The sequence below is a fragment of the Diorhabda sublineata genome, chromosome 1 (genome assembly GCF_026230105.1).
Source record: "Diorhabda sublineata isolate icDioSubl1.1 chromosome 1, icDioSubl1.1, whole genome shotgun sequence".
NCBI lineage: Eukaryota > Metazoa > Arthropoda > Insecta > Coleoptera > Chrysomelidae > Diorhabda > Diorhabda sublineata.
This window is the reverse complement of record NC_079474.1, coordinates 584,491-607,506: the sequence shown is the minus strand read 5'-3', so window position 1 is coordinate 607,506 and position 23,016 is coordinate 584,491. Positions and strand designations below refer to the sequence as shown.

Here is a 23,016-nt window from a genome sequence, read left to right as displayed (position 1 = left end):
AGTGTACGATATTAACGCATAGAAGTTGACTGGATAATTATATGATTCTTAAAAGTCATATTAATATAAAATAAAAGTAATTTGTGGGAACTTAGACACTTGGAATCGCTCAACTACGACGTTGATTCCCATTAGGAACGGTCAGTGTACAATATTAACGCATAGAAGTTAAGTGGATAATTATATGATTCTTAAAAATCATATTAATATAAAATAAAAGTAATTTGTGGGAACTTAGACACTTGGAATCGCTCAACTACGACGTTGATTCCCATTAGAAACGGTCAGTGTACAATATTAAGGAATAGAAGTTGACTGAATAATTATATGATTCTTAAAAATCATATTAATATAAAATAAAAGTAATTTGTGGGAACTTAGACACTTGGAATCGCTTGATTACGACGTTGATTCCCATTAGGAACGGTCAGTGTACAATATTAAGGAATAGAAGTTGACTGAATAATTATATGATTCTTAAAAATCATATTAATATAAAATAAAAGTAATTTGTGGGAACTTAGACACTTGGAATCGCTTGATTACGACTTGGATTCCCATTAGGAACGGTCAGTGTACAATATTAAGGAATAGAAGTTGACTGAATAATTATATGATTCTTAAAAGTCATATTAATATAAAATAAAAGTAATTTGTGGGAACTTAGACACTTGGAATCGCTTGATTACGACGTTGATTCCCATTAGGAACGGTCAGTGTACAATATTAAGGAATAGAAGTTGACTGAATAATTATATGATTCTTAAAAATCATATTAATATAAAATAAAAGTAATTTGTGGGAACTTGACACTTGGAATCGCTTGATTACGACTTGGATTCCCATTAGGAACGGTCAGTGTACAATATTAAGGAATAGAAGTTGACTGAATAATTATATGATTCTTAAAAGTCATATTAATATAAAATAAAAGTAATTTGTGGGAACTTAGACACTTGGAATCGCTTGATTACGACGTTGATTCCCATTAGGAACGGTCAGTGTACGATATTAACGCATAGAAGTTGACTGGATAATTATATGATTCTTAAAAGTCATATTAATATAAAATAAAAGTAATTTGTGGGAACTTAGACACTTGGAATCGCTCAACTACGTCGTTGTTTCCCATTAGAAATGGTCAGTGTACAATATTAACGCATAGAAGTTAAGTGGATAATTATATGATTCTTAAAAATCATATTAATATAAAATAAAAGTAATTTGTGGGAACTTAGACACTTGGAATCGCTTGATTACGACGTTGATTCCCATTAGGAACGGTCAGTGTACAATATTAACGCATAGAAGTTAAGTGGATAATTATATGATTCTTAAAAATCATATTAATATAAAATAAAAGTAATTTGTGGGAACTTAGACACTTGGAATCGCTTGATTACGACGTTGATTCCCATTAGGAACGGTCAGTGTACGATATTAACGCATAGAAGTTGACTGGATAATTATATGATTCTTAAAAGTCATATTAATATAAAATAAAAGTAATTTGTGGGAACTTAGACACTTGGAATCGCTCAACTACGTCGTTGTTTCCCATTAGAAATGGTCAGTGTACAATATTAACGCATAGAAGTTAAGTGGATAATTATATGATTCTTAAAAATCATATTAATATAAAATAAAAGTAATTTGTGGGAACTTAGACACTTGGAATCGCTTGATTACGACGTTGATTCCCATTAGGAACGGTCAGTGTACAATATTAACGCATAGAAGTTAAGTGGATAATTATATGATTCTTAAAAATCATATTAATATAAAATAAAAGTAATTTGTGGGAACTTAGACACTTGGAATCGCTTGATTACGACGTTGATTCCCATTAGGAACGGTCAGTGTACGATATTAACGCATAGAAGTTGACTGGATAATTATATGATTCTTAAAAGTCATATTAATATAAAATAAAAGTAATTTGTGGGAACTTAGACACTTGGAATCGCTCAACTACGTCGTTGTTTCCCATTAGAAATGGTCAGTGTACAATATTAACGCATAGAAGTTAAGTGGATAATTATATGATTCTTAAAAATCATATTAATATAAAATAAAAGTAATTTGTGGGAACTTAGACACTTGGAATCGCTTGATTACGACGTTGATTCCCATTAGGAACGGTCAGTGTACAATATTAACGCATAGAAGTTAAGTGGATAATTATATGATTCTTAAAAATCATATTAATATAAAATAAAAGTAATTTGTGGGAACTTAGACACTTGGAATCGCTTGATTACGACGTTGATTCCCATTAGGAACGGTCAGTGTACGATATTAACGCATAGAAGTTGACTGGATAATTATATGATTCTTAAAAGTCATATTAATATAAAATAAAAGTAATTTGTGGGAACTTAGACACTTGGAATCGCTCAACTACGTCGTTGTTTCCCATTAGAAATGGTCAGTGTACAATATTAACGCATAGAAGTTAAGTGGATAATTATATGATTCTTAAAAATCATATTAATATAAAATAAAAGTAATTTGTGGGAACTTAGACACTTGGAATCGCTTGATTACGACGTTGATTCCCATTAGGAACGGTCAGTGTACAATATTAACGCATAGAAGTTAAGTGGATAATTATATGATTCTTAAAAATCATATTAATATAAAATAAAAGTAATTTGTGGGAACTTAGACACTTGGAATCGCTTGATTACGACTTGGATTCCCATTAGGAACGGTCAGTGTACAATATTAAGGAATAGAAGTTGACTGAATAATTATATGATTCTTAAAAGTCATATTAATATAAAATAAAAGTAATTTGTGGGAACTTAGACACTTGGAATCGCTTGATTACGACGTTGATTCCCATTAGGAACGGTCAGTGTACGATATTAACGCATAGAAGTTGACTGGATAATTATATGATTCTTAAAAGTCATATTAATATAAAATAAAAGTAATTTGTGGGAACTTAGACACTTGGAATCGCTCAACTACGTCGTTGTTTCCCATTAGAAATGGTCAGTGTACAATATTAACGCATAGAAGTTAAGTGGATAATTATATGATTCTTAAAAATCATATTAATATAAAATAAAAGTAATTTGTGGGAACTTAGACACTTGGAATCGCTTGATTACGACGTTGATTCCCATTAGGAACGGTCAGTGTACGATATTAACGCATAGAAGTTGACTGGATAATTATATGATTCTTAAAAGTCATATTAATATAAAATAAAAGTAATTTGTGGGAACTTAGACACTTGGAATCGCTCAACTACGTCGTTGTTTCCCATTAGAAATGGTCAGTGTACAATATTAACGCATAGAAGTTAAGTGGATAATTATATGATTCTTAAAAATCATATTAATATAAAATAAAAGTAATTTGTGGGAACTTAGACACTTGGAATCGCTTGATTACGACGTTGATTCCCATTAGGAACGGTCAGTGTACAATATTAACGCATAGAAGTTAAGTGGATAATTATATGATTCTTAAAAATCATATTAATATAAAATAAAAGTAATTTGTGGGAACTTAGACACTTGGAATCGCTTGATTACGACTTGGATTCCCATTAGGAACGGTCAGTGTACAATATTAAGGAATAGAAGTTGACTGAATAATTATATGATTCTTAAAAGTCATATTAATATAAAATAAAAGTAATTTGTGGGAACTTAGACACTTGGAATCGCTTGATTACGACGTTGATTCCCATTAGGAACGGTCAGTGTACGATATTAACGCATAGAAGTTGACTGGATAATTATATGATTCTTAAAAGTCATATTAATATAAAATAAAAGTAATTTGTGGGAACTTAGACACTTGGAATCGCTCAACTACGTCGTTGTTTCCCATTAGAAATGGTCAGTGTACAATATTAACGCATAGAAGTTAAGTGGATAATTATATGATTCTTAAAAATCATATTAATATAAAATAAAAGTAATTTGTGGGAACTTAGACACTTGGAATCGCTTGATTACGACGTTGATTCCCATTAGGAACGGTCAGTGTACGATATTAACGCATAGAAGTTGACTGGATAATTATATGATTCTTAAAAGTCATATTAATATAAAATAAAAGTAATTTGTGGGAACTTAGACACTTGGAATCGCTCAACTACGTCGTTGTTTCCCATTAGAAATGGTCAGTGTACAATATTAACGCATAGAAGTTAAGTGGATAATTATATGATTCTTAAAAATCATATTAATATAAAATAAAAGTAATTTGTGGGAACTTAGACACTTGGAATCGCTTGATTACGACGTTGATTCCCATTAGGAACGGTCAGTGTACAATATTAACGCATAGAAGTTAAGTGGATAATTATATGATTCTTAAAAATCATATTAATATAAAATAAAAGTAATTTGTGGGAACTTAGACACTTGGAATCGCTTGATTACGACTTGGATTCCCATTAGGAACGGTCAGTGTACAATATTAAGGAATAGAAGTTGACTGAATAATTATATGATTCTTAAAAGTCATATTAATATAAAATAAAAGTAATTTGTGGGAACTTAGACACTTGGAATCGCTTGATTACGACGTTGATTCCCATTAGGAACGGTCAGTGTACGATATTAACGCATAGAAGTTGACTGGATAATTATATGATTCTTAAAAGTCATATTAATATAAAATAAAAGTAATTTGTGGGAACTTAGACACTTGGAATCGCTCAACTACGTCGTTGTTTCCCATTAGAAATGGTCAGTGTACAATATTAACGCATAGAAGTTAAGTGGATAATTATATGATTCTTAAAAATCATATTAATATAAAATAAAAGTAATTTGTGGGAACTTAGACACTTGGAATCGCTTGATTACGACGTTGATTCCCATTAGGAACGGTCAGTGTACAATATTAAGGAATAGAAGTTGACTGAATAATTATATGATTCTTAAAAATCATATTAATATAAAATAAAAGTAATTTGTGGGAACTTAGACACTTGGAATCGCTTGATTACGACTTGGATTCCCATTAGGAACGGTCAGTGTACAATATTAAGGAATAGAAGTTGACTGAATAATTATATGATTCTTAAAAGTCATATTAATATAAAATAAAAGTAATTTGTGGGAACTTAGACACTTGGAATCGCTTGATTACGACGTTGATTCCCATTAGGAACGGTCAGTGTACGATATTAACGCATAGAAGTTGACTGGATAATTATATGATTCTTAAAAGTCATATTAATATAAAATAAAAGTAATTTGTGGGAACTTAGACACTTGGAATCGCTCAACTACGTCGTTGTTTCCCATTAGAAATGGTCAGTGTACAATATTAACGCATAGAAGTTAAGTGGATAATTATATGATTCTTAAAAATCATATTAATATAAAATAAAAGTAATTTGTGGGAACTTAGACACTTGGAATCGCTTGATTACGACGTTGATTCCCATTAGGAACGGTCAGTGTACAATATTAAGGAATAGAAGTTGACTGAATAATTATATGATTCTTAAAAATCATATTAATATAAAATAAAAGTAATTTGTGGGAACTTAGACACTTGGAATCGCTTGATTACGACGTTGATTCCCATTAGGAACGGTCAGTGTACGATATTAACGCATAGAAGTTGACTGGATAATTATATGATTCTTAAAAATCATATTAATATAAAATACAAGTAATTTGGGGGAACTTAGACACTTGGAATCGCTCAACTACGACGTTGATTCCCATTAGGAACGGTCAGTGTACAATATTAACGCATAGAAGTTGACTGGATAATTATATGATTCTCAAAAAATCATATTAATATAAAATAAAAGTAATTTGTGGGAACTTAGACACTTGGAATCGCTTGATTACGACGTTGATTCCCATTAGGAACGGTCAGTGTACAATATTAAGGAATAGAAGTTGACTGAATAATTATATGATTCTTAAAAATCATATTAATATAAAATAAAAGTAATTTGTGGGAACTTAGACACTTGGAATCGCTTGATTACGACGTTGATTCCCATTAGGAACGGTCAGTGTACAATATTAAGGAATAGAAGTTGACTGGATAATTATATGATTCTTAAAAATCATATTAATATAAAATACAAGTAATTTGGCGGAATTTAGACACTTGGAATCGCTTGATTACGACGTTGATTCCCATTAGGAACGGTCAGTGTACGATATTAACGCATAGAAGTTGACTGGATAATTATATGATTCTTAAAAATCATATTAATATAAAATACAAGTAATTTGGCGGAACTTAGACACTTGGAATCGCTCAACTACGTCGTTGTTTCCCATTCGTGCAGCGTTGTCTGATTTTAAAAAAAAATTAGTATTTCAGGACAAGTTTCTCTCTATAATTTTCACCTGCTATATTAAATTTGAAGAGTTTTTTGTGGTTTTCCGTTTTCTGAACTGTGTTCAATCAATCTCCAACTGGTTCTATCTTTAGTAGAGTAGAAATCTTTAAATATGTTGATAGCAAGCAAAACATTGACCTGCTTGACAACGCATTGTGGAAGAGGTTTTGCCAAGAAAGTACAAAAGGAACCTCGATATCTGGGTCCATAATTGAGGACTGGAATCAAAAACATTTTCCAGTTCGTGCTGAGTTGCTGGTCGATGACGCACCACCACATCAAACCGAGGAAAAATTACTGAAAAGAAACATCAAATCTGTCTTCTTACCACCAAATGATACACCAATTATCCAACTAACGGATCAGGAACTTACCAAATGGTTAAAGAAGCTTTATATCAATTCGAAAAAGGTTTTAACAGATTCGAAACGACAAAATCCTTTAACGTGGAAGATGCTGATTCATTGGAGGTATTGAAACCTTTCACTTTACGAAAATCTTGGCGTAAGCTGCGTGGAAGTTGTGATCAGATTCAAAATGAAGCAAAACAAGAAATCAGGAAAGGTACAAAGCCTACAACCGAAGGTTCCTGCCAGTGAAGTCCTGGAGTCAATTCTCCAATGTTACCAAGACCTGTGGAGAGACTTTTAATGATGATTCGTATGGTAAAATCGAGGAATGGATTCCCCAATGTTACCAAGACCTGTGGAGAGCCTACAACCGAAGGTTCCTGCCAGTGAAGTCCTGGAGTGGATTCCCCAATGTTACCAAGACCTGTGGAGAGACTTTGAATGATGATTCGTATGGTAAAATCGAGGAGTGGATTCTCCAATGTGACCAAGACCTGTGGAGAGACTTTGAATGATGATTCGTATGGTAAAGTCCAGGAGTCGATTCCCCAATGTTACCAAGACCTGTGGAGAGACTTTGAATGATGATTCGTATGGTAAAATCGAGAAGTCGATTCCCCAATGTGACCAAGACCTGTGGAGAGACCATTTTCGTAAGGAATCTGATCCTTTCGGCAAACTTTTCTTGGGATATTGACTAGAGGTAATCGAATAGTTGGAGCTCTATGAAACCTACAAGAAAATGGCGTCCACGTCTTACAGATCTGCCCCAATGCTATTGCGGAGTTTGGAGAAAAGTTTTGGAGATACTTTAAGCCCTTAAAACCTGCTGCGCTGTTTTATATATTCATAGTTTTTTTATTATTCATAAAATGATATGGAAGGTAAAAAAAAATTGTACAAATCAATCGCTGGTGGTACTTATTTGATAACAAATAATTGCGTCAATATATTTTTGATAAATAATCTATAACGATTGATCAAATTAATTACTTTTTTTTTAAAACAATATATTACGAAAATATTTACACGGGAATTAAATAATTTACACAATTTATCAAGTGAAGTCAAATCGAATTTATTAAAAAAAAAATTACAAAAAAAGGTTTCGAAAAAGGTTTCAAAATTGAGAAGGCCCCACAAAAAAAATAATAGAGTTTGAGATCACTCAAATAATCATCCATTATCCGAAATAAACATTAAGGTGCGGCGAAGCTCCATCCTGTATAAAATGACGAGTGTCCACGTAAATTTCCGACCATTACCGGATAATTCTAGTCACGTGGTACTCGCCGCGATCGAAATCATCTTCGAGAAGTGCGCGGTAAACTCGTGCGCGCTTTTCAGCTATCGCCGGAACGCGGCGCGTCGACAACAGAGCCCGTTTCCAAGAATTTCCTTCACTTCTACAATATCGAACGTTTTGGTAGCGGTAAATGCGAAAATTGTTGTTAAAATTTAGGAAAATTCATTTTTTTTTATACATTAATATCGTTTAATAACTGAGTATAATAATAAATAAAATATCAATGATCACACGTGGGTAAATTAACAATAAAAAAGACATTCAGTTCGACTAGCGACGCCAATATAAGAAACGACAAATAAACAACAAGACACGTCAATCCTATTTTCCAATCTAACCTGAAACGAAATGAAAAAAAAATAAATAAATAAAACAAATCGCATTAATGGTGGGTTTACACGAGACGCGAGCCACGATCAGAACAGACGAATTTATTAACGAAAACAACGTTTTAACTAACCTCACTTTATATTACATTGAACAAACATATGACAAATACGATTCGGTCAAAGTCTTTCATGAAATGAATAAATATAAACACTTTGGATGCCACATCAGGATCGAATTGATGGATACAACTTTCCAGAAGACGATCTGATCTTAAAACTGTGATTAGGATTTGTTTAAATACCATATTTAGTCCGTGCTGTTGCACGAATCTGATGTGTCAAGATCGCAGGAGAAAATGACAACTGCTAGATGTCAAAAATTGTCGTACGTGAAGATTAAAACTAAAATTTGAAAAGGAACAACCAGGAATGGATAAACATATAAAATAATTGTTTGGAGTGGCTCGAAATTGAGATCAGATCGCCTTTGGGAGAATTACGTTCAAGAGGACCTGACGAGGCACAGTAAAAAGATAGAAGAATCGAATATCGATAAGTTGAAACAGAATTTTCGAAATTTTGATTCCGTTCCTTAACTTTCTACTTAATTTGTCCCAAACAAGCTCAATTGGATTGAGATTTGGAACTCTAATATATTTCAAGCGTTTTTTTTTGTGGGATTGTGGCGAAGTGTACGAACTCTAATATATTTCGAGCGTTTTTGTAGTGGGATTGTGGAAAAGTGTACTAACTCTAATATATTTCGAGCGTTTTTGTAGTGGGATTGTGGAGAAATGTACTAACTCTAATATATTTCGAGCGTTTTCGTTGTAAGATTGTAACAAAGTGTACTAACTCTAATATATTTCGAGCGTTTTCGTTGTAAGATTGTAACAAAGTGTACTAACTCTAATATATTTCGAGCGTTTTCGTTGTAAGATTGTAACAAAGTGTACTAACTCTAATATATTTCGAGCGTTTTCGTTGTAAGATTGTAACAAAGTGTACTAACTCTAATATATTTCGAGCGTTTTCGTTGTGGGATTGTAACAAAGTGTACTAACTCTAATATATTTCGAGCGTTTTCGTTGTGAGATTGTAACAAAGTGTACTAACTCTTATATATTTCGAGCGGTTTTGTAGTGGAATTGTGGCGAAGTGTACGAACTCTAATATATTTCTTGCGGTTTCGTTGTGGGATTGTAACAAAGTGTACTAAATCTAATATATTTCGAGCGTTTTTGTAGTGGGATTGTGGAAAAGTGTACTAACTCTAATATATTTCGAGCGTTTTTGTAGTGGGATTGTGGAGAAATGTACGAACTCTAATATATTTCGAGCGTTTTTGTAGTGGGATTGTGGAAAAGTGTACTAACTCTAATATATTTCGAGCGTTTTTGTAGTGGGATTGTGGAAAAGTGTACTAACTCTAATATATTTCGAGCGTTTTCGTTGTAAGATTGTAACAAAGTGTACTAACTCTTATATATTTCGAGCGTTTTCGTTGTGGAATTGTAGCGAAGTGTACTAACTCTAATATATTTCTGAGCTTTCGAATACTTAATTAGATTGAAGGATATCAGAAAAGTTTCGAATTTCGAAAGCAAAAATGTCAATAGAAATCGAATACTTACTTGAATTTATTGACGGTTAAACTAACATAAAATATAATTAGCGTGGATAATAGGGCGCAAGCGCTTATGTTAATGCCTTCGGAATGTATTTCCACCCAATGTTGACCGGGTATTTTTGGATAAAACGCCGCTTTTATCAACCAAGGTATACCGAGACATAATAAAATATCGAAAGTATTCGATCCTATCGAACTGCTGATCCCCATTGTGGCGTGACCTTGAAAATTAGATATTTCAGAATTGTATTGAAAAAAAAACTGTTTTTTTTCTATACTTTTACCTTGTTTAGTGACTATAACGCTTGATACGGCTTCAGGTACACTGGTTCCGGCCGCCAAAAATGTTAACCCCATCACCGAATCGGCGATATTCAAAGTATCTCCTGTCAATAATGAAAAAACAATTGAATTAGCAAAAAACCGGTTTCTAGATCAGAATTTCCGACTACTAACGTACAAACACTTTTTTATATCGTAACCAAAAAATTAAATCAAGATTCAAATTTCAAAAGTTAAAATTAACGTTTCCGGAACCCTCGTTGATATTTCTGCGCAGATAGATACCTAAAGATGACGTCACTACTCAGTATATTTGAAGTTCAAATTGGTCAAACATCCACATCTGCTCCAAACGAATTTTTCCCGTTTTCTAACCTCAAAATTAAACTTGCGGCAAAAATATTTTCAACATACTATGACGTAAACGATTATTTATACGCAAATCCTAAAAAATCCGACGCCATGAACTTGTTTACAGTCTTTGAAACCGGTTCTTTCTAGTTCAATCCATTGTTTTGATTGTTGGATGTGAAATTATGGACCCACGGCTTCATTTTGGTAAAACATCGCCAAAAATTCGTTGGAAACATCTTCACGACGCTGTTTTTGTTCCATTGTGATCAAAACGCGGCATCCATCTTGTGAACTACTTTCTGGAAAGTCTAAAATGTCTGCTAGCTTTTCAAACTTGTTTAGTTTAGGCCAAGTACTTCTGGAACATACCTCGTATATAAAAATTGATTATTTACGTACCTATAGTTGTAATAAGCCACGATACTACATAGGAAGTACTTCCGATCCAAAATATACACATAATAAAAGTGATGACGTAAAGTTTTTGGTATTTTCTACAATCTGGAATTGTGACGTGAAGTAAAAAAGATATGGGCCATATGAGCGTCCACCAAATTTGTCCTTGGAGCGATTCGTCTTTGGGCCATTTCCATATTTTCGTCGATTCATCTACAATCATTAAAATCGTGAGTTTTTTTTGAGAAAAAAAAAAAAAATACAAGAATGATAAAATCCGCACCGAATTTTTCGCAATCTTCCAAAGTGATATCTTCTTGCAATATCTCTTCGATTCCTTGATATTTGCCGTTTTTACGGTAAAGTAATGGGTGCGTTTCTCCCATAACCTCAACATAATATTTCCTTTTCCTCAATTTCGACACGCATCTGTGCGCGATTTTACTGAGACTTCTATTGAAAAACATCACTGAAATTACGAGATTATTTATATGAAAAAATAAGAAAATTATTGCAAAAAAAGTTGATAAAATCAAATTATTTCGGTATATCTTTTGAAAATCACGTAAATCTGACAACGTTGCATGGGCCGCAGGCCAAAACTCTATTTTTAAAACGGAAATAAGCGTTTAATAATGAAAAAATATATAAAATAAGAAAATTATTGTGAAAAACGTTGATAAAATCAAATTATTTCGGTATATCTTTTGAAAATCACGTAAATCTGACAACGTTGCATGGGCCGCAGGCCAAAACTCTATTTTTAAAATGGAAATAAGCGTTTAATAATGAAAAAATATATAAAATAAGAAAATTATTGTGAAAAACGTTGATAAAATCAAATTATTTCGGTATATCTTTTGAAAATCACGTAAAACTGACAACGTTGCATAGTTAATTTTATCAAGATGGGGATTAATATTATTTTTTTCAATAAATATTAAATATTTTACCTATGAATAATGTTCTAGAAATGTTCTTTAAAAACCCTACGTTATAAATAATTTTTTTCGTATTTTCGTATTTATATTTACTACAAAACAATTTTTTTGTCGACCAGTGTAATTATTTAAACAATTAGTATCTATCAAGTGCGATTAAACAATATAAATTTGAATAACAACTTATCAATCAAGTGCATATGATGACGTACATTCAAATAATAAAAATAAAAAACCTGAAAAATGAATATTTTGGATTTTTATTTAAATTTTGACGTGATTTCATGTCAATCGTTTGAATTTTATTTAAATTATCATCGATTTTATGTCAATAACTTGAAGTATTTATATAATTCGGGATATTTTTAGTATAATTATTGAATATTTTAGTTTCTACTCACAAAATATATACAGGGAATAAACTAAAACTAAAACAACCGCTTCCATAAGTAATATTTTGCCATCTTGTAAAACTACAATTAAAGTTATAACGGAAATGGCGTACATAATGCTATCCCTAGTCACTGACCACCATTCTAATTCCATAACCTACAAAATATCAATTAAAAATAATCTAATTCTACCTGGGGGTGAATAATTTTATCAATATTAGTAAATCCGTATCTTAAACGTAATTATTTTCGACTTTATTTACCCGAGGTTAGCGTTTGAATGTGTCGTGTATCTATTAGCGGCTACTTACCATATTGGCGAAAAGTCCGCAGCACGCGGGTACTGCTAAAACATTAAATACTGCTGAACCGACGATGGTACCTATCCCCAAATCTCCTTCGGTCACAAAAGTACCCACGCAATTAATGAATAATTCGGCGCTGGAACTGGCTACCGCCATTATGGTAGCGCCGGCTATATCTTCTTTCATTTTTAAATCTATGAAAATATGAAGGAAATTTGAAACGGCTGCGCGTTAGGAAAATGAAAATAGTGAAAACGATACAAGATAATAAAGTGAAAGAAGCGATAAATCAGAATCAGAATCAAATAGAACGAAATTTAAGGAAACTTAGAATTTGAAGCTTAGAAGAATGAATGTGGAAATAACAAAAGTGAAATAGTGAAAAGTCATGTGAAAGAGTGAAAAGAACGACAAAGAATGAAAATAATACAAAAAACTGAATTTTTAATATTAAGAAAATGAGAAAATTAGAAAAAAATACGTAGTAGGGTAGTAAGAACAAAAAAATCTGCAATTTTAATAGTAAAATAGTGAAATAAGCACGAGGAGTGAATATATCAAAAGTAAAAAGTGAAAACATTGAAAAATGCGGAGAAATTAATTGAAAATAGTGAACAAAACGGATGTAGTCGAATCAAAAGGTGAAAAGAACGAAAAACTTTCGAATTTTAATAGTAAAATAGTGAAATAAGCACAAGAAGTGAAAATACGAAAAGAAAAAAGTGGAGACATGGAGAAATGATTTGAAATAGTGAAGAAAACGGATTAAGAAGAATCAAAAAGGTGAAAAGAACGAAAAAGTCTTGAAATCTAATAGTAAAATAGTGAAATAAGCACTAGGAGTGAAAATACGAAAAGAAAAAAGTGGAGACATTGAGAAATGATTTGAAATAGTGAAGAAAACGGATTAAGAAGAATCAAAAAGGTGAAAAGAACGAAAAAGTCTTGAAATCTAATAGTAAAATAGTGAAATAAGCACAAGAAGTGAAAATACGAAAAGAAAAAAGTGGAGACATTGAGAAATGAATTGAAATAGTGAAGAAAACGGATTAAGAAGAATCAAAAAGGTGAAAAGAACGGAAAAGTCTTGAATTCTAATAGTAAAATAGTGAAATAAGCACAAGAAGTGAAAATACGAAAAGAAAAAAGTGGAGACATTGAGAAATGAATTGAAATAGTGAAGAAAACGGATTAAGAAGAATCAAAAAGGTGAAAAGAACGAAAAAGTCTTGAATTCTAATAGTAAAATAGTGAAATAAGCACTAGGAGTGAAAATACGAAAAGAAAAAAGTGGAGACATTGAGAAATGATTTGAAATAGTGAAGAAAACGGATTAAGAAGAATCAAAAAGGTGAAAAGAACGAAAAAGTCTTGAAATCTAATAGTAAAATAGTGAAATAAGCACTAGGAGTGAAAATACGAAAAGAAAAAAGTGGAGACATTGAGAAATGAATTGAAATAGTGAACAAAACTGATTAAGAAGAATCAGAAGGTGAAAAGAACGGAAAAGTTTCGAATTTTATTAGTAGAATAGTGAAATAAGCACAAGAAGTGAAAATACGAAAAGAAAAAAGTGGAGACATTGAGAAATGATTTGAAATAGTGAAGAAAACGGATTAAGAAGAATCAAAAAGGTGAAAAGAACGAAAAAGTCTTGAAATCTAATAGTAAAATAGTGAAATAAGCACTAGGAGTGAAAATACGAAAAGAAAAAAGTGGAGACATTGAGAAATGAATTGAAATAGTGAACAAAACTGATTAAGAAGAATCAGAAGGTGAAAAGAACGGAAAAGTTTCGAATTTTATTAGTAGAATAGTGAAATAAGCACAAGAAGTGAAAATACGAAAAGAAAAAAGTGGAGACATTGAGAAATGAATTGAAATAGTGAACAAAACTGATTAAGAAGAATCAGAAGGTGAAAAGAACGGAAAAGTTTCGAATTTTATTAGTAGAATAGTGAAATAAGCACAAGAAGTGAAAATACGAAAAGAAAAAAGTGGAGACATTGAGAAATGATTTGAAATAGTGAAGAAAACGGATTAAGAAGAATCAAAAAGGTGAAAAGAACGAAAAAGTCTTGAAATCTAATAGTAAAATAGTGAAATAAGCACTAGGAGTGAAAATACGAAAAGAAAAAAGTGGAGACATTGAGAAATGAATTGAAATAGTGAACAAAACTGATTAAGAAGAATCAGAAGGTGAAAAGAACGGAAAAGTTTCGAATTTTATTAGTAGAATAGTGAAATAAGCACAAGAAGTGAAAATACGAAAAGAAAAAAGTGGAGACATTGAGAAATGATTCGAAATAGTGAAGAAAACGGATTAAGAAGAATCAAAAAGGTGAAAAGAACGAAAAAGTCTTGAATTCTAATAGTAAAATAGTGAAATAAGCACTAGGAGTGAAAATATCAAAAGAAAAAAGTGGAAATATCGAGAAATGGACGAAAAAAAAATAATTTAAAGAGAGACAGAAATTAAGAAATTGTTGATTGAAATATATATAATCGAAAAAGAAGATTCAGTGATCAAATATTAGTTTCTTTCATTTCTGGTATAACTAGTGATGAAACGCAAAAAAATCGATGTTGAAATCGTCACCGATTCGCTTATCTATAGATTCAGACAAAACACTTACTATTACAGAATTTTTTGACGGCCGGAATGAAATATTTTTCGCAAACAGTAGCCAGTAAAATAAACAAATAACAACATAGCAAAGCGTGTAAGATAACGGCGCCATTTTGACGTTGATGTCTCGTGAAACCGTCCGGAGGAAATTCCCCAATGGCTGCCGGAGTACAATTCTTAACTATAGAATCGTTAGAATAGATACTCAGAAGTTGTCGTCCTGGCAGTTTCTCTAAAACAATTCCATAATTATATTACCCTTATAAATAATTCCGTTTATATTTAATTAAACACATTTTCCGCCATTTTGATATGTCATATCTCATCGGTTGGCCGTTAATCCATCAAATACGCCTCTAAACCGTCCAGGAACTACTTCACGGTTCTTTCTCCAAGTAAAATCGTCCTTTTCTATCGCTACCGTCCATCCACACTCTCCTTTTATCTAAGAAAAGAACCGAAACGGGCTGCTCGGTTAGTATCTAGACTTTTGAACTTAAGATTAGCTGTCTTAAGTATCGTTTTAACTGCCTAGATACTCGTAACAACTTCTCGGTTTTCTCTAAGCTCTTGTTGGACCTGGACACCGACCAAGTCCCGATTCCTCGCCGCCGTGCGCCGACAATCAATCAGTCACCTATATCTGATGTGAATCATTTTCTTCCGAAACCGCATCTTCGATGCGAATACGTAAAATTCGATTCAATATAAAATTAATTGATTATGAATAATTCGACTTACCCGACTTTCCGACATAATTGACTTGTTGACGCGATAAATTACCGATAAATAAATAAACGATTGTTACGAAAAGAACACAAAACACTTTGAAACCTAAACTGATTTTATTTCTAGTCCTTAGTAGCATTGCCATACCCTTTCTAAAATCCGGTTCGATGGAGACTATCGTCAGGAAAACATCAGAAAAATATTTATGAAACGTCAACGGATTTTTATATTATCTCGAATTATATTTGACCTTTGTTATATTTTTAAAATTGGTAAATTTCAAACAACGCACAAGATTTATCTACTGAAGAGCTACGATTAATTGAAAACATCGATGTTCTTGGGATTAAATAATATCTCTGTTATCTACCTTATATTTATAGACTGGTCGCTGACTGCTTCTAATCGATTAAACATCGAAATTCCGTTTTTCCAACTCGCTTTCGTATACGACGAGATTTAGTATTTAAGGCAGCTTGTACACTGACCGTTTCTAATCGATTAAACATCGAAATTCCGTTTTTCCAACTCGCTTTCGTATACGACGAGATTTAGTATTTAAGGCAGCTTGTACACTGACCGTTTCTAATCGATTAAACATCGAAATTCCGTTTTTCCAACTCGCTTTCGTATACGACGAGATTTAGTATTTAAGGCAGCTTGTACACTGACCGTTTCTAATCGATTAAACATCGAAATTCCGTTTTTCCAACTCGCTTTCGTATACGACGAGATTTAGTATTTAAGGCAGCTTGTACACTGACCGTTTCTAATCGATTAAACATCGAAATTCCGTTTTTCCAACTCGCTTTCGTATACGACGAGATTTAGTATTTAAGGCAGCTTGTACACTGACCGTTTCTAATCGATTAAACATCGAAATTCCGTTTTTCCAACTCGCTTTCGTATACGACGAGATTTAGTATTTAAGGCAGCTTGTACACTGACCGTTTCTAATCGATTAAACATCGAAATTCCGTTTTTCCAACTCGCTTTCGTATACGACGAGATTTAGTATTTAAGGCAGCTTGTACACTGACCGTTTCTAATCGATTAAACATCGAAATTCCGTTTTTCCAACTCGCTTTCGTATACGACGAGATTTAGTATTTAAGGCAGCTTGTACACTGACCGTTTCTAATCGATTAAACATCGAAATTCCGTTTTTCCAACTCGCTTTCGTATACGACGAGATTTAGTATTTAAGGCAGCTTGTACACTGACCGTTTCTAATCGATTAAACATCGAAATTCCGTTTTTCCAACTCGCTTTCGTATACGACGAGATTTAGTATTTAAGGCAGCTTGTACACTGACCGTTTCTAATCGATTAAACATCGAAATTCCGTTTTTCCAACTCGCTTTCGTATACGACGAGATTTAGTATTTAAGGCAGCTTGTACACTGACCGTTTCTAATCGATTAAACATCGAAATTCCGTTTTTCCAACTCGCTTTCGTATACGACGAGATTTAGTATTTAAGGCAGCTTGTACACTGACCGTTTCTAATCGATTAAACATCGAAATTCCGTTTTTCCAACTCGCTTTCGTATACGACGAGATTTAGTATTTAAGGCAGCTTGTACACTGACCGTTTCTAATCGATTAAACATCGAAATTCCGTTTTTCCAACTCGCTTTCGTATACGACGAGATTTAGTATTTAAGGCAGCTTGTACACTGACCGTTTCTAATCGATTAAACATCGAAATTCCGTTTTTCCAACTCGCTTTCGTATACAACGAGATTTAGTATTTAAGGCAGCTTGTACACTGACCGTTTCTAATCGATTAGACATCGAAATTCCGTTTTTCCAACTCGCTTTCGTATACGACGAGATTTAGTATTTAAGGCAGCTTGTACACTGACCGTTTCTAATCGATTAAACATCGAAATTCCGTTTTTCCAACTCGCTTTCGTATACGACGAGATTTAGTATTTAAGGCAGCTTGTACACTGACCGTTTCTAATCGATTAGACATCGAAATTCCGTTTTTCCAACTCGCTTTCGTATACGACGAGATTTAGTATTTAAGGCAGCTTGTACACTGACCGTTTCTAATCGATTAAACATCGAAATTCCGTTTTTCCAACTCGCTTTCGTATACGACGAGATTTAGTATTTAAGGCAGCTTGTACACTGACCGTTTCTAATCGATTAAACATCGAAATTCCGTTTTTCCAACTCGCTTTTGTATACGACGAGATTTAGTATTTAAGGCAGCTTGTACACTGACCGTTTCTAATCGATTAAACATCGAAATTCCGTTTTTCCAACTCGCTTTTGTATACGACGAGATTTAGTATTTAAGGCAGCTTGTACACTGACCGTTTCTAATCGATTAAACATCGAAATTCCGTTTTTCCAACTCGCTTTTGTATACGACGAGATTTAGTATTTAAGGCAGCTTGTACACTGACCGTTTCTAATCGATTAAACATCGAAATTCCGTTTTTCCAACTCGCTTTCGTATACGACGAGATTTAGTATTTAAGGCAGCTTGTACACTGACCGTTTCTAATCGATTAAACATCGAAATTCCGTTTTTCCAACTCGCTTTCGTATACGACGAGATTTAGTATTTAAGGCAGCTTGTACACTGACCGTTTCTAATCGATTAAACATCGAAATTCCGTTTTTCCAATTCACTTTCGTATACGACGAGATTTAGTATTTAAGGCAGCTTGTACACTGACCGTTTCTAATCGATTAAACATCGAAATTCCGTTTTTCCAATTCGCTTTCGTATACGACGAGATTTAGTATTTAAGGCAGCTTGTACACTGACCGTTTCTAATCGATTAAACATCGAAATTCCGTTTTTCCAACTCGCTTTCGTATACGACGAGATTTAGTATTTAAGGCAGCTTGTACACTGACCGTTTCTAATCGATTAAACATCGAAATTCCGTTTTTCCAACTCGCTTTCGTATACGACGAGATTTAGTATTTAAGGCAGCTTGTACACTGACCGTTTCTAATCGATTAGACATCGAAATTCCGTTTTTCCAACTCGCTTTCGTATACGACGAGATTTAGTATTTAAGGCAGCTTGTACACTGACCGTTTCTAATCGATTAAACATCGAAATTCCGTTTTTCCAACTCGCTTTCGTATACGACGAGATTTAGTATTTAAGGCAGCTTGTACACTGACCGTTTCTAATCGATTAGACATCGAAATTCCGTTTTTCCAACTCGCTTTCGTATACGACGAGATTTAGTATTTAAGGCAGCTTGTACACTGACCGTTTCTAATCGATTAAACATCGAAATTCCGTTTTTCCAACTCGCTTTCGTATACGACGAGATTTAGTATTTAAGGCAGCTTGTACACTGACCGTTTCTAATCGATTAAACATCGAAATTCCGTTTTTCCAACTCGCTTTCGTATACGACGAGATTTAGTATTTAAGGCAGCTTGTACACTGACCGTTTCTAATCGATTAAACATCGAAATTCCGTTTTTCCAACTCGCTTTTGTATACGACGAGATTTAGTATTTAAGGCAGCTTGTACACTGACCGTTTCTAATCGATTAAACATCGAAATTCCGTTTTTCCAACTCGCTTTTGTATACGACGAGATTTAGTATTTAAGGCAGCTTGTACACTGACCGTTTCTAATCGATTAAACATCGAAATTCCGTTTTTCCAACTCGCTTTCGTATACAACGAGATTTAGTATTTAAGGCAGCTTGTACACTGACCGTTTCTAATCGATTAAACATCGAAATTCCGTTTTTCCAACTCGCTTTCGTATACGACGAGATTTAGTATTTAAGGCAGCTTGTACACTGACCGTTTCTAATCGATTAGACATCGAAATTCCGTTTTTCCAACTCGCTTTCGTATACGACGAGATTTAGTATTTAAGGCAGCTTGTACACTGACCGTTTCTAATCGATTAAACATCGAAATTCCGTTTTTCCAACTCGCTTTTGTATACAACGAGATTTAGTATTTAAGGCAGCTTGTACACTGACCGTTTCTAATCGATTAGACATCGAAATTCCGTTTTTCCAACTCGCTTTCGTATACGACGAGATTTAGTATTTAAGGCAGCTTGTACACTGACCGTTTCTAATCGATTAAACATCGAAATTCCGTTTTTCCAACTCGCTTTCGTATACGACGAGATTTAGTATTTAAGGCAGCTTGTACACTGACCGTTTCTAATCGATTAAACATCGAAATTCCGTTTTTCCAACTCGCTTTCGTATACAACGGGATTTAGTATTTAAGGCAGCTTGTACACTGACCGTTTCTAATCGATTAAACATCGAAATTCCGTTTTTCCAACTCGCTTTCGTATACGACGAGATTTAGTATTTAAGGCAGCTTGTACACTGACCGTTTCTAATCGATTAAACATCGAAATTCCGTTTTTCCAACTCGCTTTCGTATACGACGAGATTTAGTATTTAAGGCAGCTTGTACACTGACCGTTTCTAATCGATTAAACATCGAAATTCCGTTTTTCCAACTCGCTTTCGTATACAACGAGATTTAGTATTTAAGGCAGCTTGTACACTGACCGTTTCTAATCGATTAAACATCGAAATTCCGTTTTTCCAACTCGCTTTCGTATACGACGAGATTTAGTATTTAAGGCAGCTTGTACACTGACCGTTTCTAATCGATTAAACATCGAAATTCCGTTTTTCCAACTCGCTTTCGTATACGACGAGATTTAGTATTTAAGGCAGCTTGTACACTGACCGTTTCTAATCGATTAAACATCGAAATTCCGTTTTTCCAACTCGCTTTCGTATACGACGAGATTTAGTATTTAAGGCAGCTTGTACACTGACCGTTTCTAATCGATTAGACATCGAAATTCCGTTTTTCCAACTCGCTTTCGTATACGACGAGATTTAGTATTTAAGGCAGCTTGTACACTGACCGTTTCTAATCGATTAAACATCGAAATTCCGTTTTTCCAACTCGCTTTCGTATACGACGAGATTTAGTATTTAAGGCAGCTTGTACACTGACCGTTTCTAATCGATTAAACATCGAAATTCCGTTTTTCCAACTCGCTTTCGTATACGACGAGATTTAGTATTTAAGGCAGCTTGTACACTGACCGTTTCTAATCGATTAAACATCGAAATTCCGTTTTTCCAACTCGCTTTCGTATACGACGAGATTTAGTATTTAAGGCAGCTTGTACACTGACCGTTTCTAATCGATTAAACATCGAAATTCCGTTTTTCCAACTCGCTTTCGTATACGACGAGATTTAGTATTTAAGGCAGCTTGTACACTGACCGTTTCTAATCGATTAAACATCGAAATTCCGTTTTTCCAACTCGCTTTCGTATACAACGAGATTTAGTATTTAAGGCAGCTTGTACACTGACCGTTTCTAATCGATTAAACATCGAAATTCCGTTTTTCCAACTCGCTTTCGTATACAACGAGATTTAGTATTTAAGGCAGCTTGTACACTGACCGTTTCTAATCGATTAAACATCGAAATTCCGTTTTTCCAACTCGCTTTCGTATACGACGAGATTTAGTATTTAAGGCAGCTTGTACACTGACCGTTTCTAATCGATTAAACATCGAAATTCCGTTTTTCCAACTCGCTTTCGTATACGACGAGATTTAGTATTTAAGGCAGCTTGTACACTGACCGTTTCTAATCGATTAAACATCGAAATTCCGTTTTTCCAACTCGCTTTCGTATACGACGAGATTTAGTATTTAAGGCAGCTTGTACACTGACCGTTTCTAATCGATTAAACATCGAAATTCCGTTTTTCCAACTCGCTTTCGTATACAACGAGATTTAGTATTTAAGGCAGCTTGTACACTGACCGTTTCTAATCGATTAAACATCGAAATTCCGTTTTTCCAACTCGCTTTCGTATACGACGAGATTTAGTATTTAAGGCAGCTTGTACACTGACCGTTTCTAATCGATTAAACATCGAAATTCCGTTTTTCCAACTCGCTTTCGTATACAACGAGATTTAGTATTTAAGGCAGCTTGTACACTGACCGTTTCTAATCGATTAAACATCGAAATTCCGTTTTTCCAACTCGCTTTCGTATACGACGAGATTTAGTATTTAAGGCAGCTTGTACACTGACCGTTTCTAATCGATTAAACATCGAAATTCCGTTTTTCCAACTCGCTTTCGTATACGACGAGATTTAGTATTTAAGGCAGCTTGTACACTGACCGTTTCTAATCGATTAAACATCGAAATTTCGTTTTTCCAACTCGCTTTCGTATACGACGAGATTTAGTATTTAAGGCAGCTTGTACACTGACCGTTTCTAATCGATTAAACATCGAAATTCCGTTTTTCCAACTCGCTTTCGTATACAACGAGATTTAGTATTTAAGGCAGCTTGTACACTGACCGTTTCTAATCGATTAGACATCGAAATTCCGTTTTTCCAACTCGCTTTCGTATACGACGAGATTTAGTATTTAAGGCAGCTTGTACACTGACCGTTTCTAATCGATTAAACATCGAAATTCCGTTTTTCCAACTCGCTTTCGTATACGACGAGATTTAGTATTTAAGGCAGCTTGTACACTGACCGTTTCTAATCGATTAAACATCGAAATTCCGTTTTTCCAACTCGCTTTCGTATACGACGAGATTTAGTATTTAAGGCAGCTTGTACACTGACCGTTTCTAATCGATTAAACATCGAAATTCCGTTTTTCCAACTCGCTTTCGTATACAACGAGATTTAGTATTTAAGGCAGCTTGTACACTGACCGTTTCTAATCGATTAAACATCGAAATTCCGTTTTTCCAACTCGCTTTCGTATACAACGAGATTTAGTATTTAAGGCAGCTTGTACACTGACCGTTTCTAATCGATTAGACATCGAAATTCCGTTTTTCCAACTCGCTTTCGTATACGACGAGATTTAGTATTTAAGGCAGCTTGTACACTGACCGTTTCTAATCGATTAAACATCGAAATTCCGTTTTTCCAACTCGCTTTCGTATACGACGAGATTTAGTATTTAAGGCAGCTTGTACACTGACCGTTTCTAAT

General features: G+C 33.7%; 1 protein-coding gene across 1 annotated transcript; it reads right to left on the bottom strand.

Moving 5' to 3' along the window:
* Window positions 1-7,746: 7,746 nt before the first annotated feature.
* LOC130448720 (sodium/potassium/calcium exchanger 3-like) lies at window positions 7,747-16,338 on the bottom strand. The gene is made up of 9 exons (XM_056786210.1): window positions 15,999-16,338; window positions 15,265-15,489; window positions 12,635-12,822; window positions 12,333-12,480; window positions 11,274-11,459; window positions 10,994-11,203; window positions 10,243-10,344; window positions 9,963-10,179; window positions 7,747-8,337 (listed from the first exon to the last, which is right to left on the bottom strand). The coding sequence occupies exons 1-9, from the start codon at window positions 16,129-16,131 to the stop codon at window positions 8,220-8,222; spliced, it is 1,527 nt and encodes a 508-aa protein (XP_056642188.1). The 5' UTR covers window positions 16,132-16,338; the 3' UTR covers window positions 7,747-8,219.
* Between the last annotated feature and the right edge of the window lie 6,678 nt (window positions 16,339-23,016).

Coding starts and splice junctions, on each gene's coding strand:
- LOC130448720 (XM_056786210.1), bottom strand. CDS start 16,131: ATGGCAATGCTACTAAGGACTAGAAATAAAATCAGTTTAGGTTTCAAA. Junction 12,481..12,634: donor GCGGACTTTTCGCCAATATG/GTAAGTAGCCGC, acceptor GATATTTTGTAG/GTTATGGAATTAGAATGGTG. Junction 11,460..12,332: donor TTATTCCCTGTATATATTTT/GTGAGTAGAAAC, acceptor TCGTAATTTCAG/TGATGTTTTTCAATAGAAGT.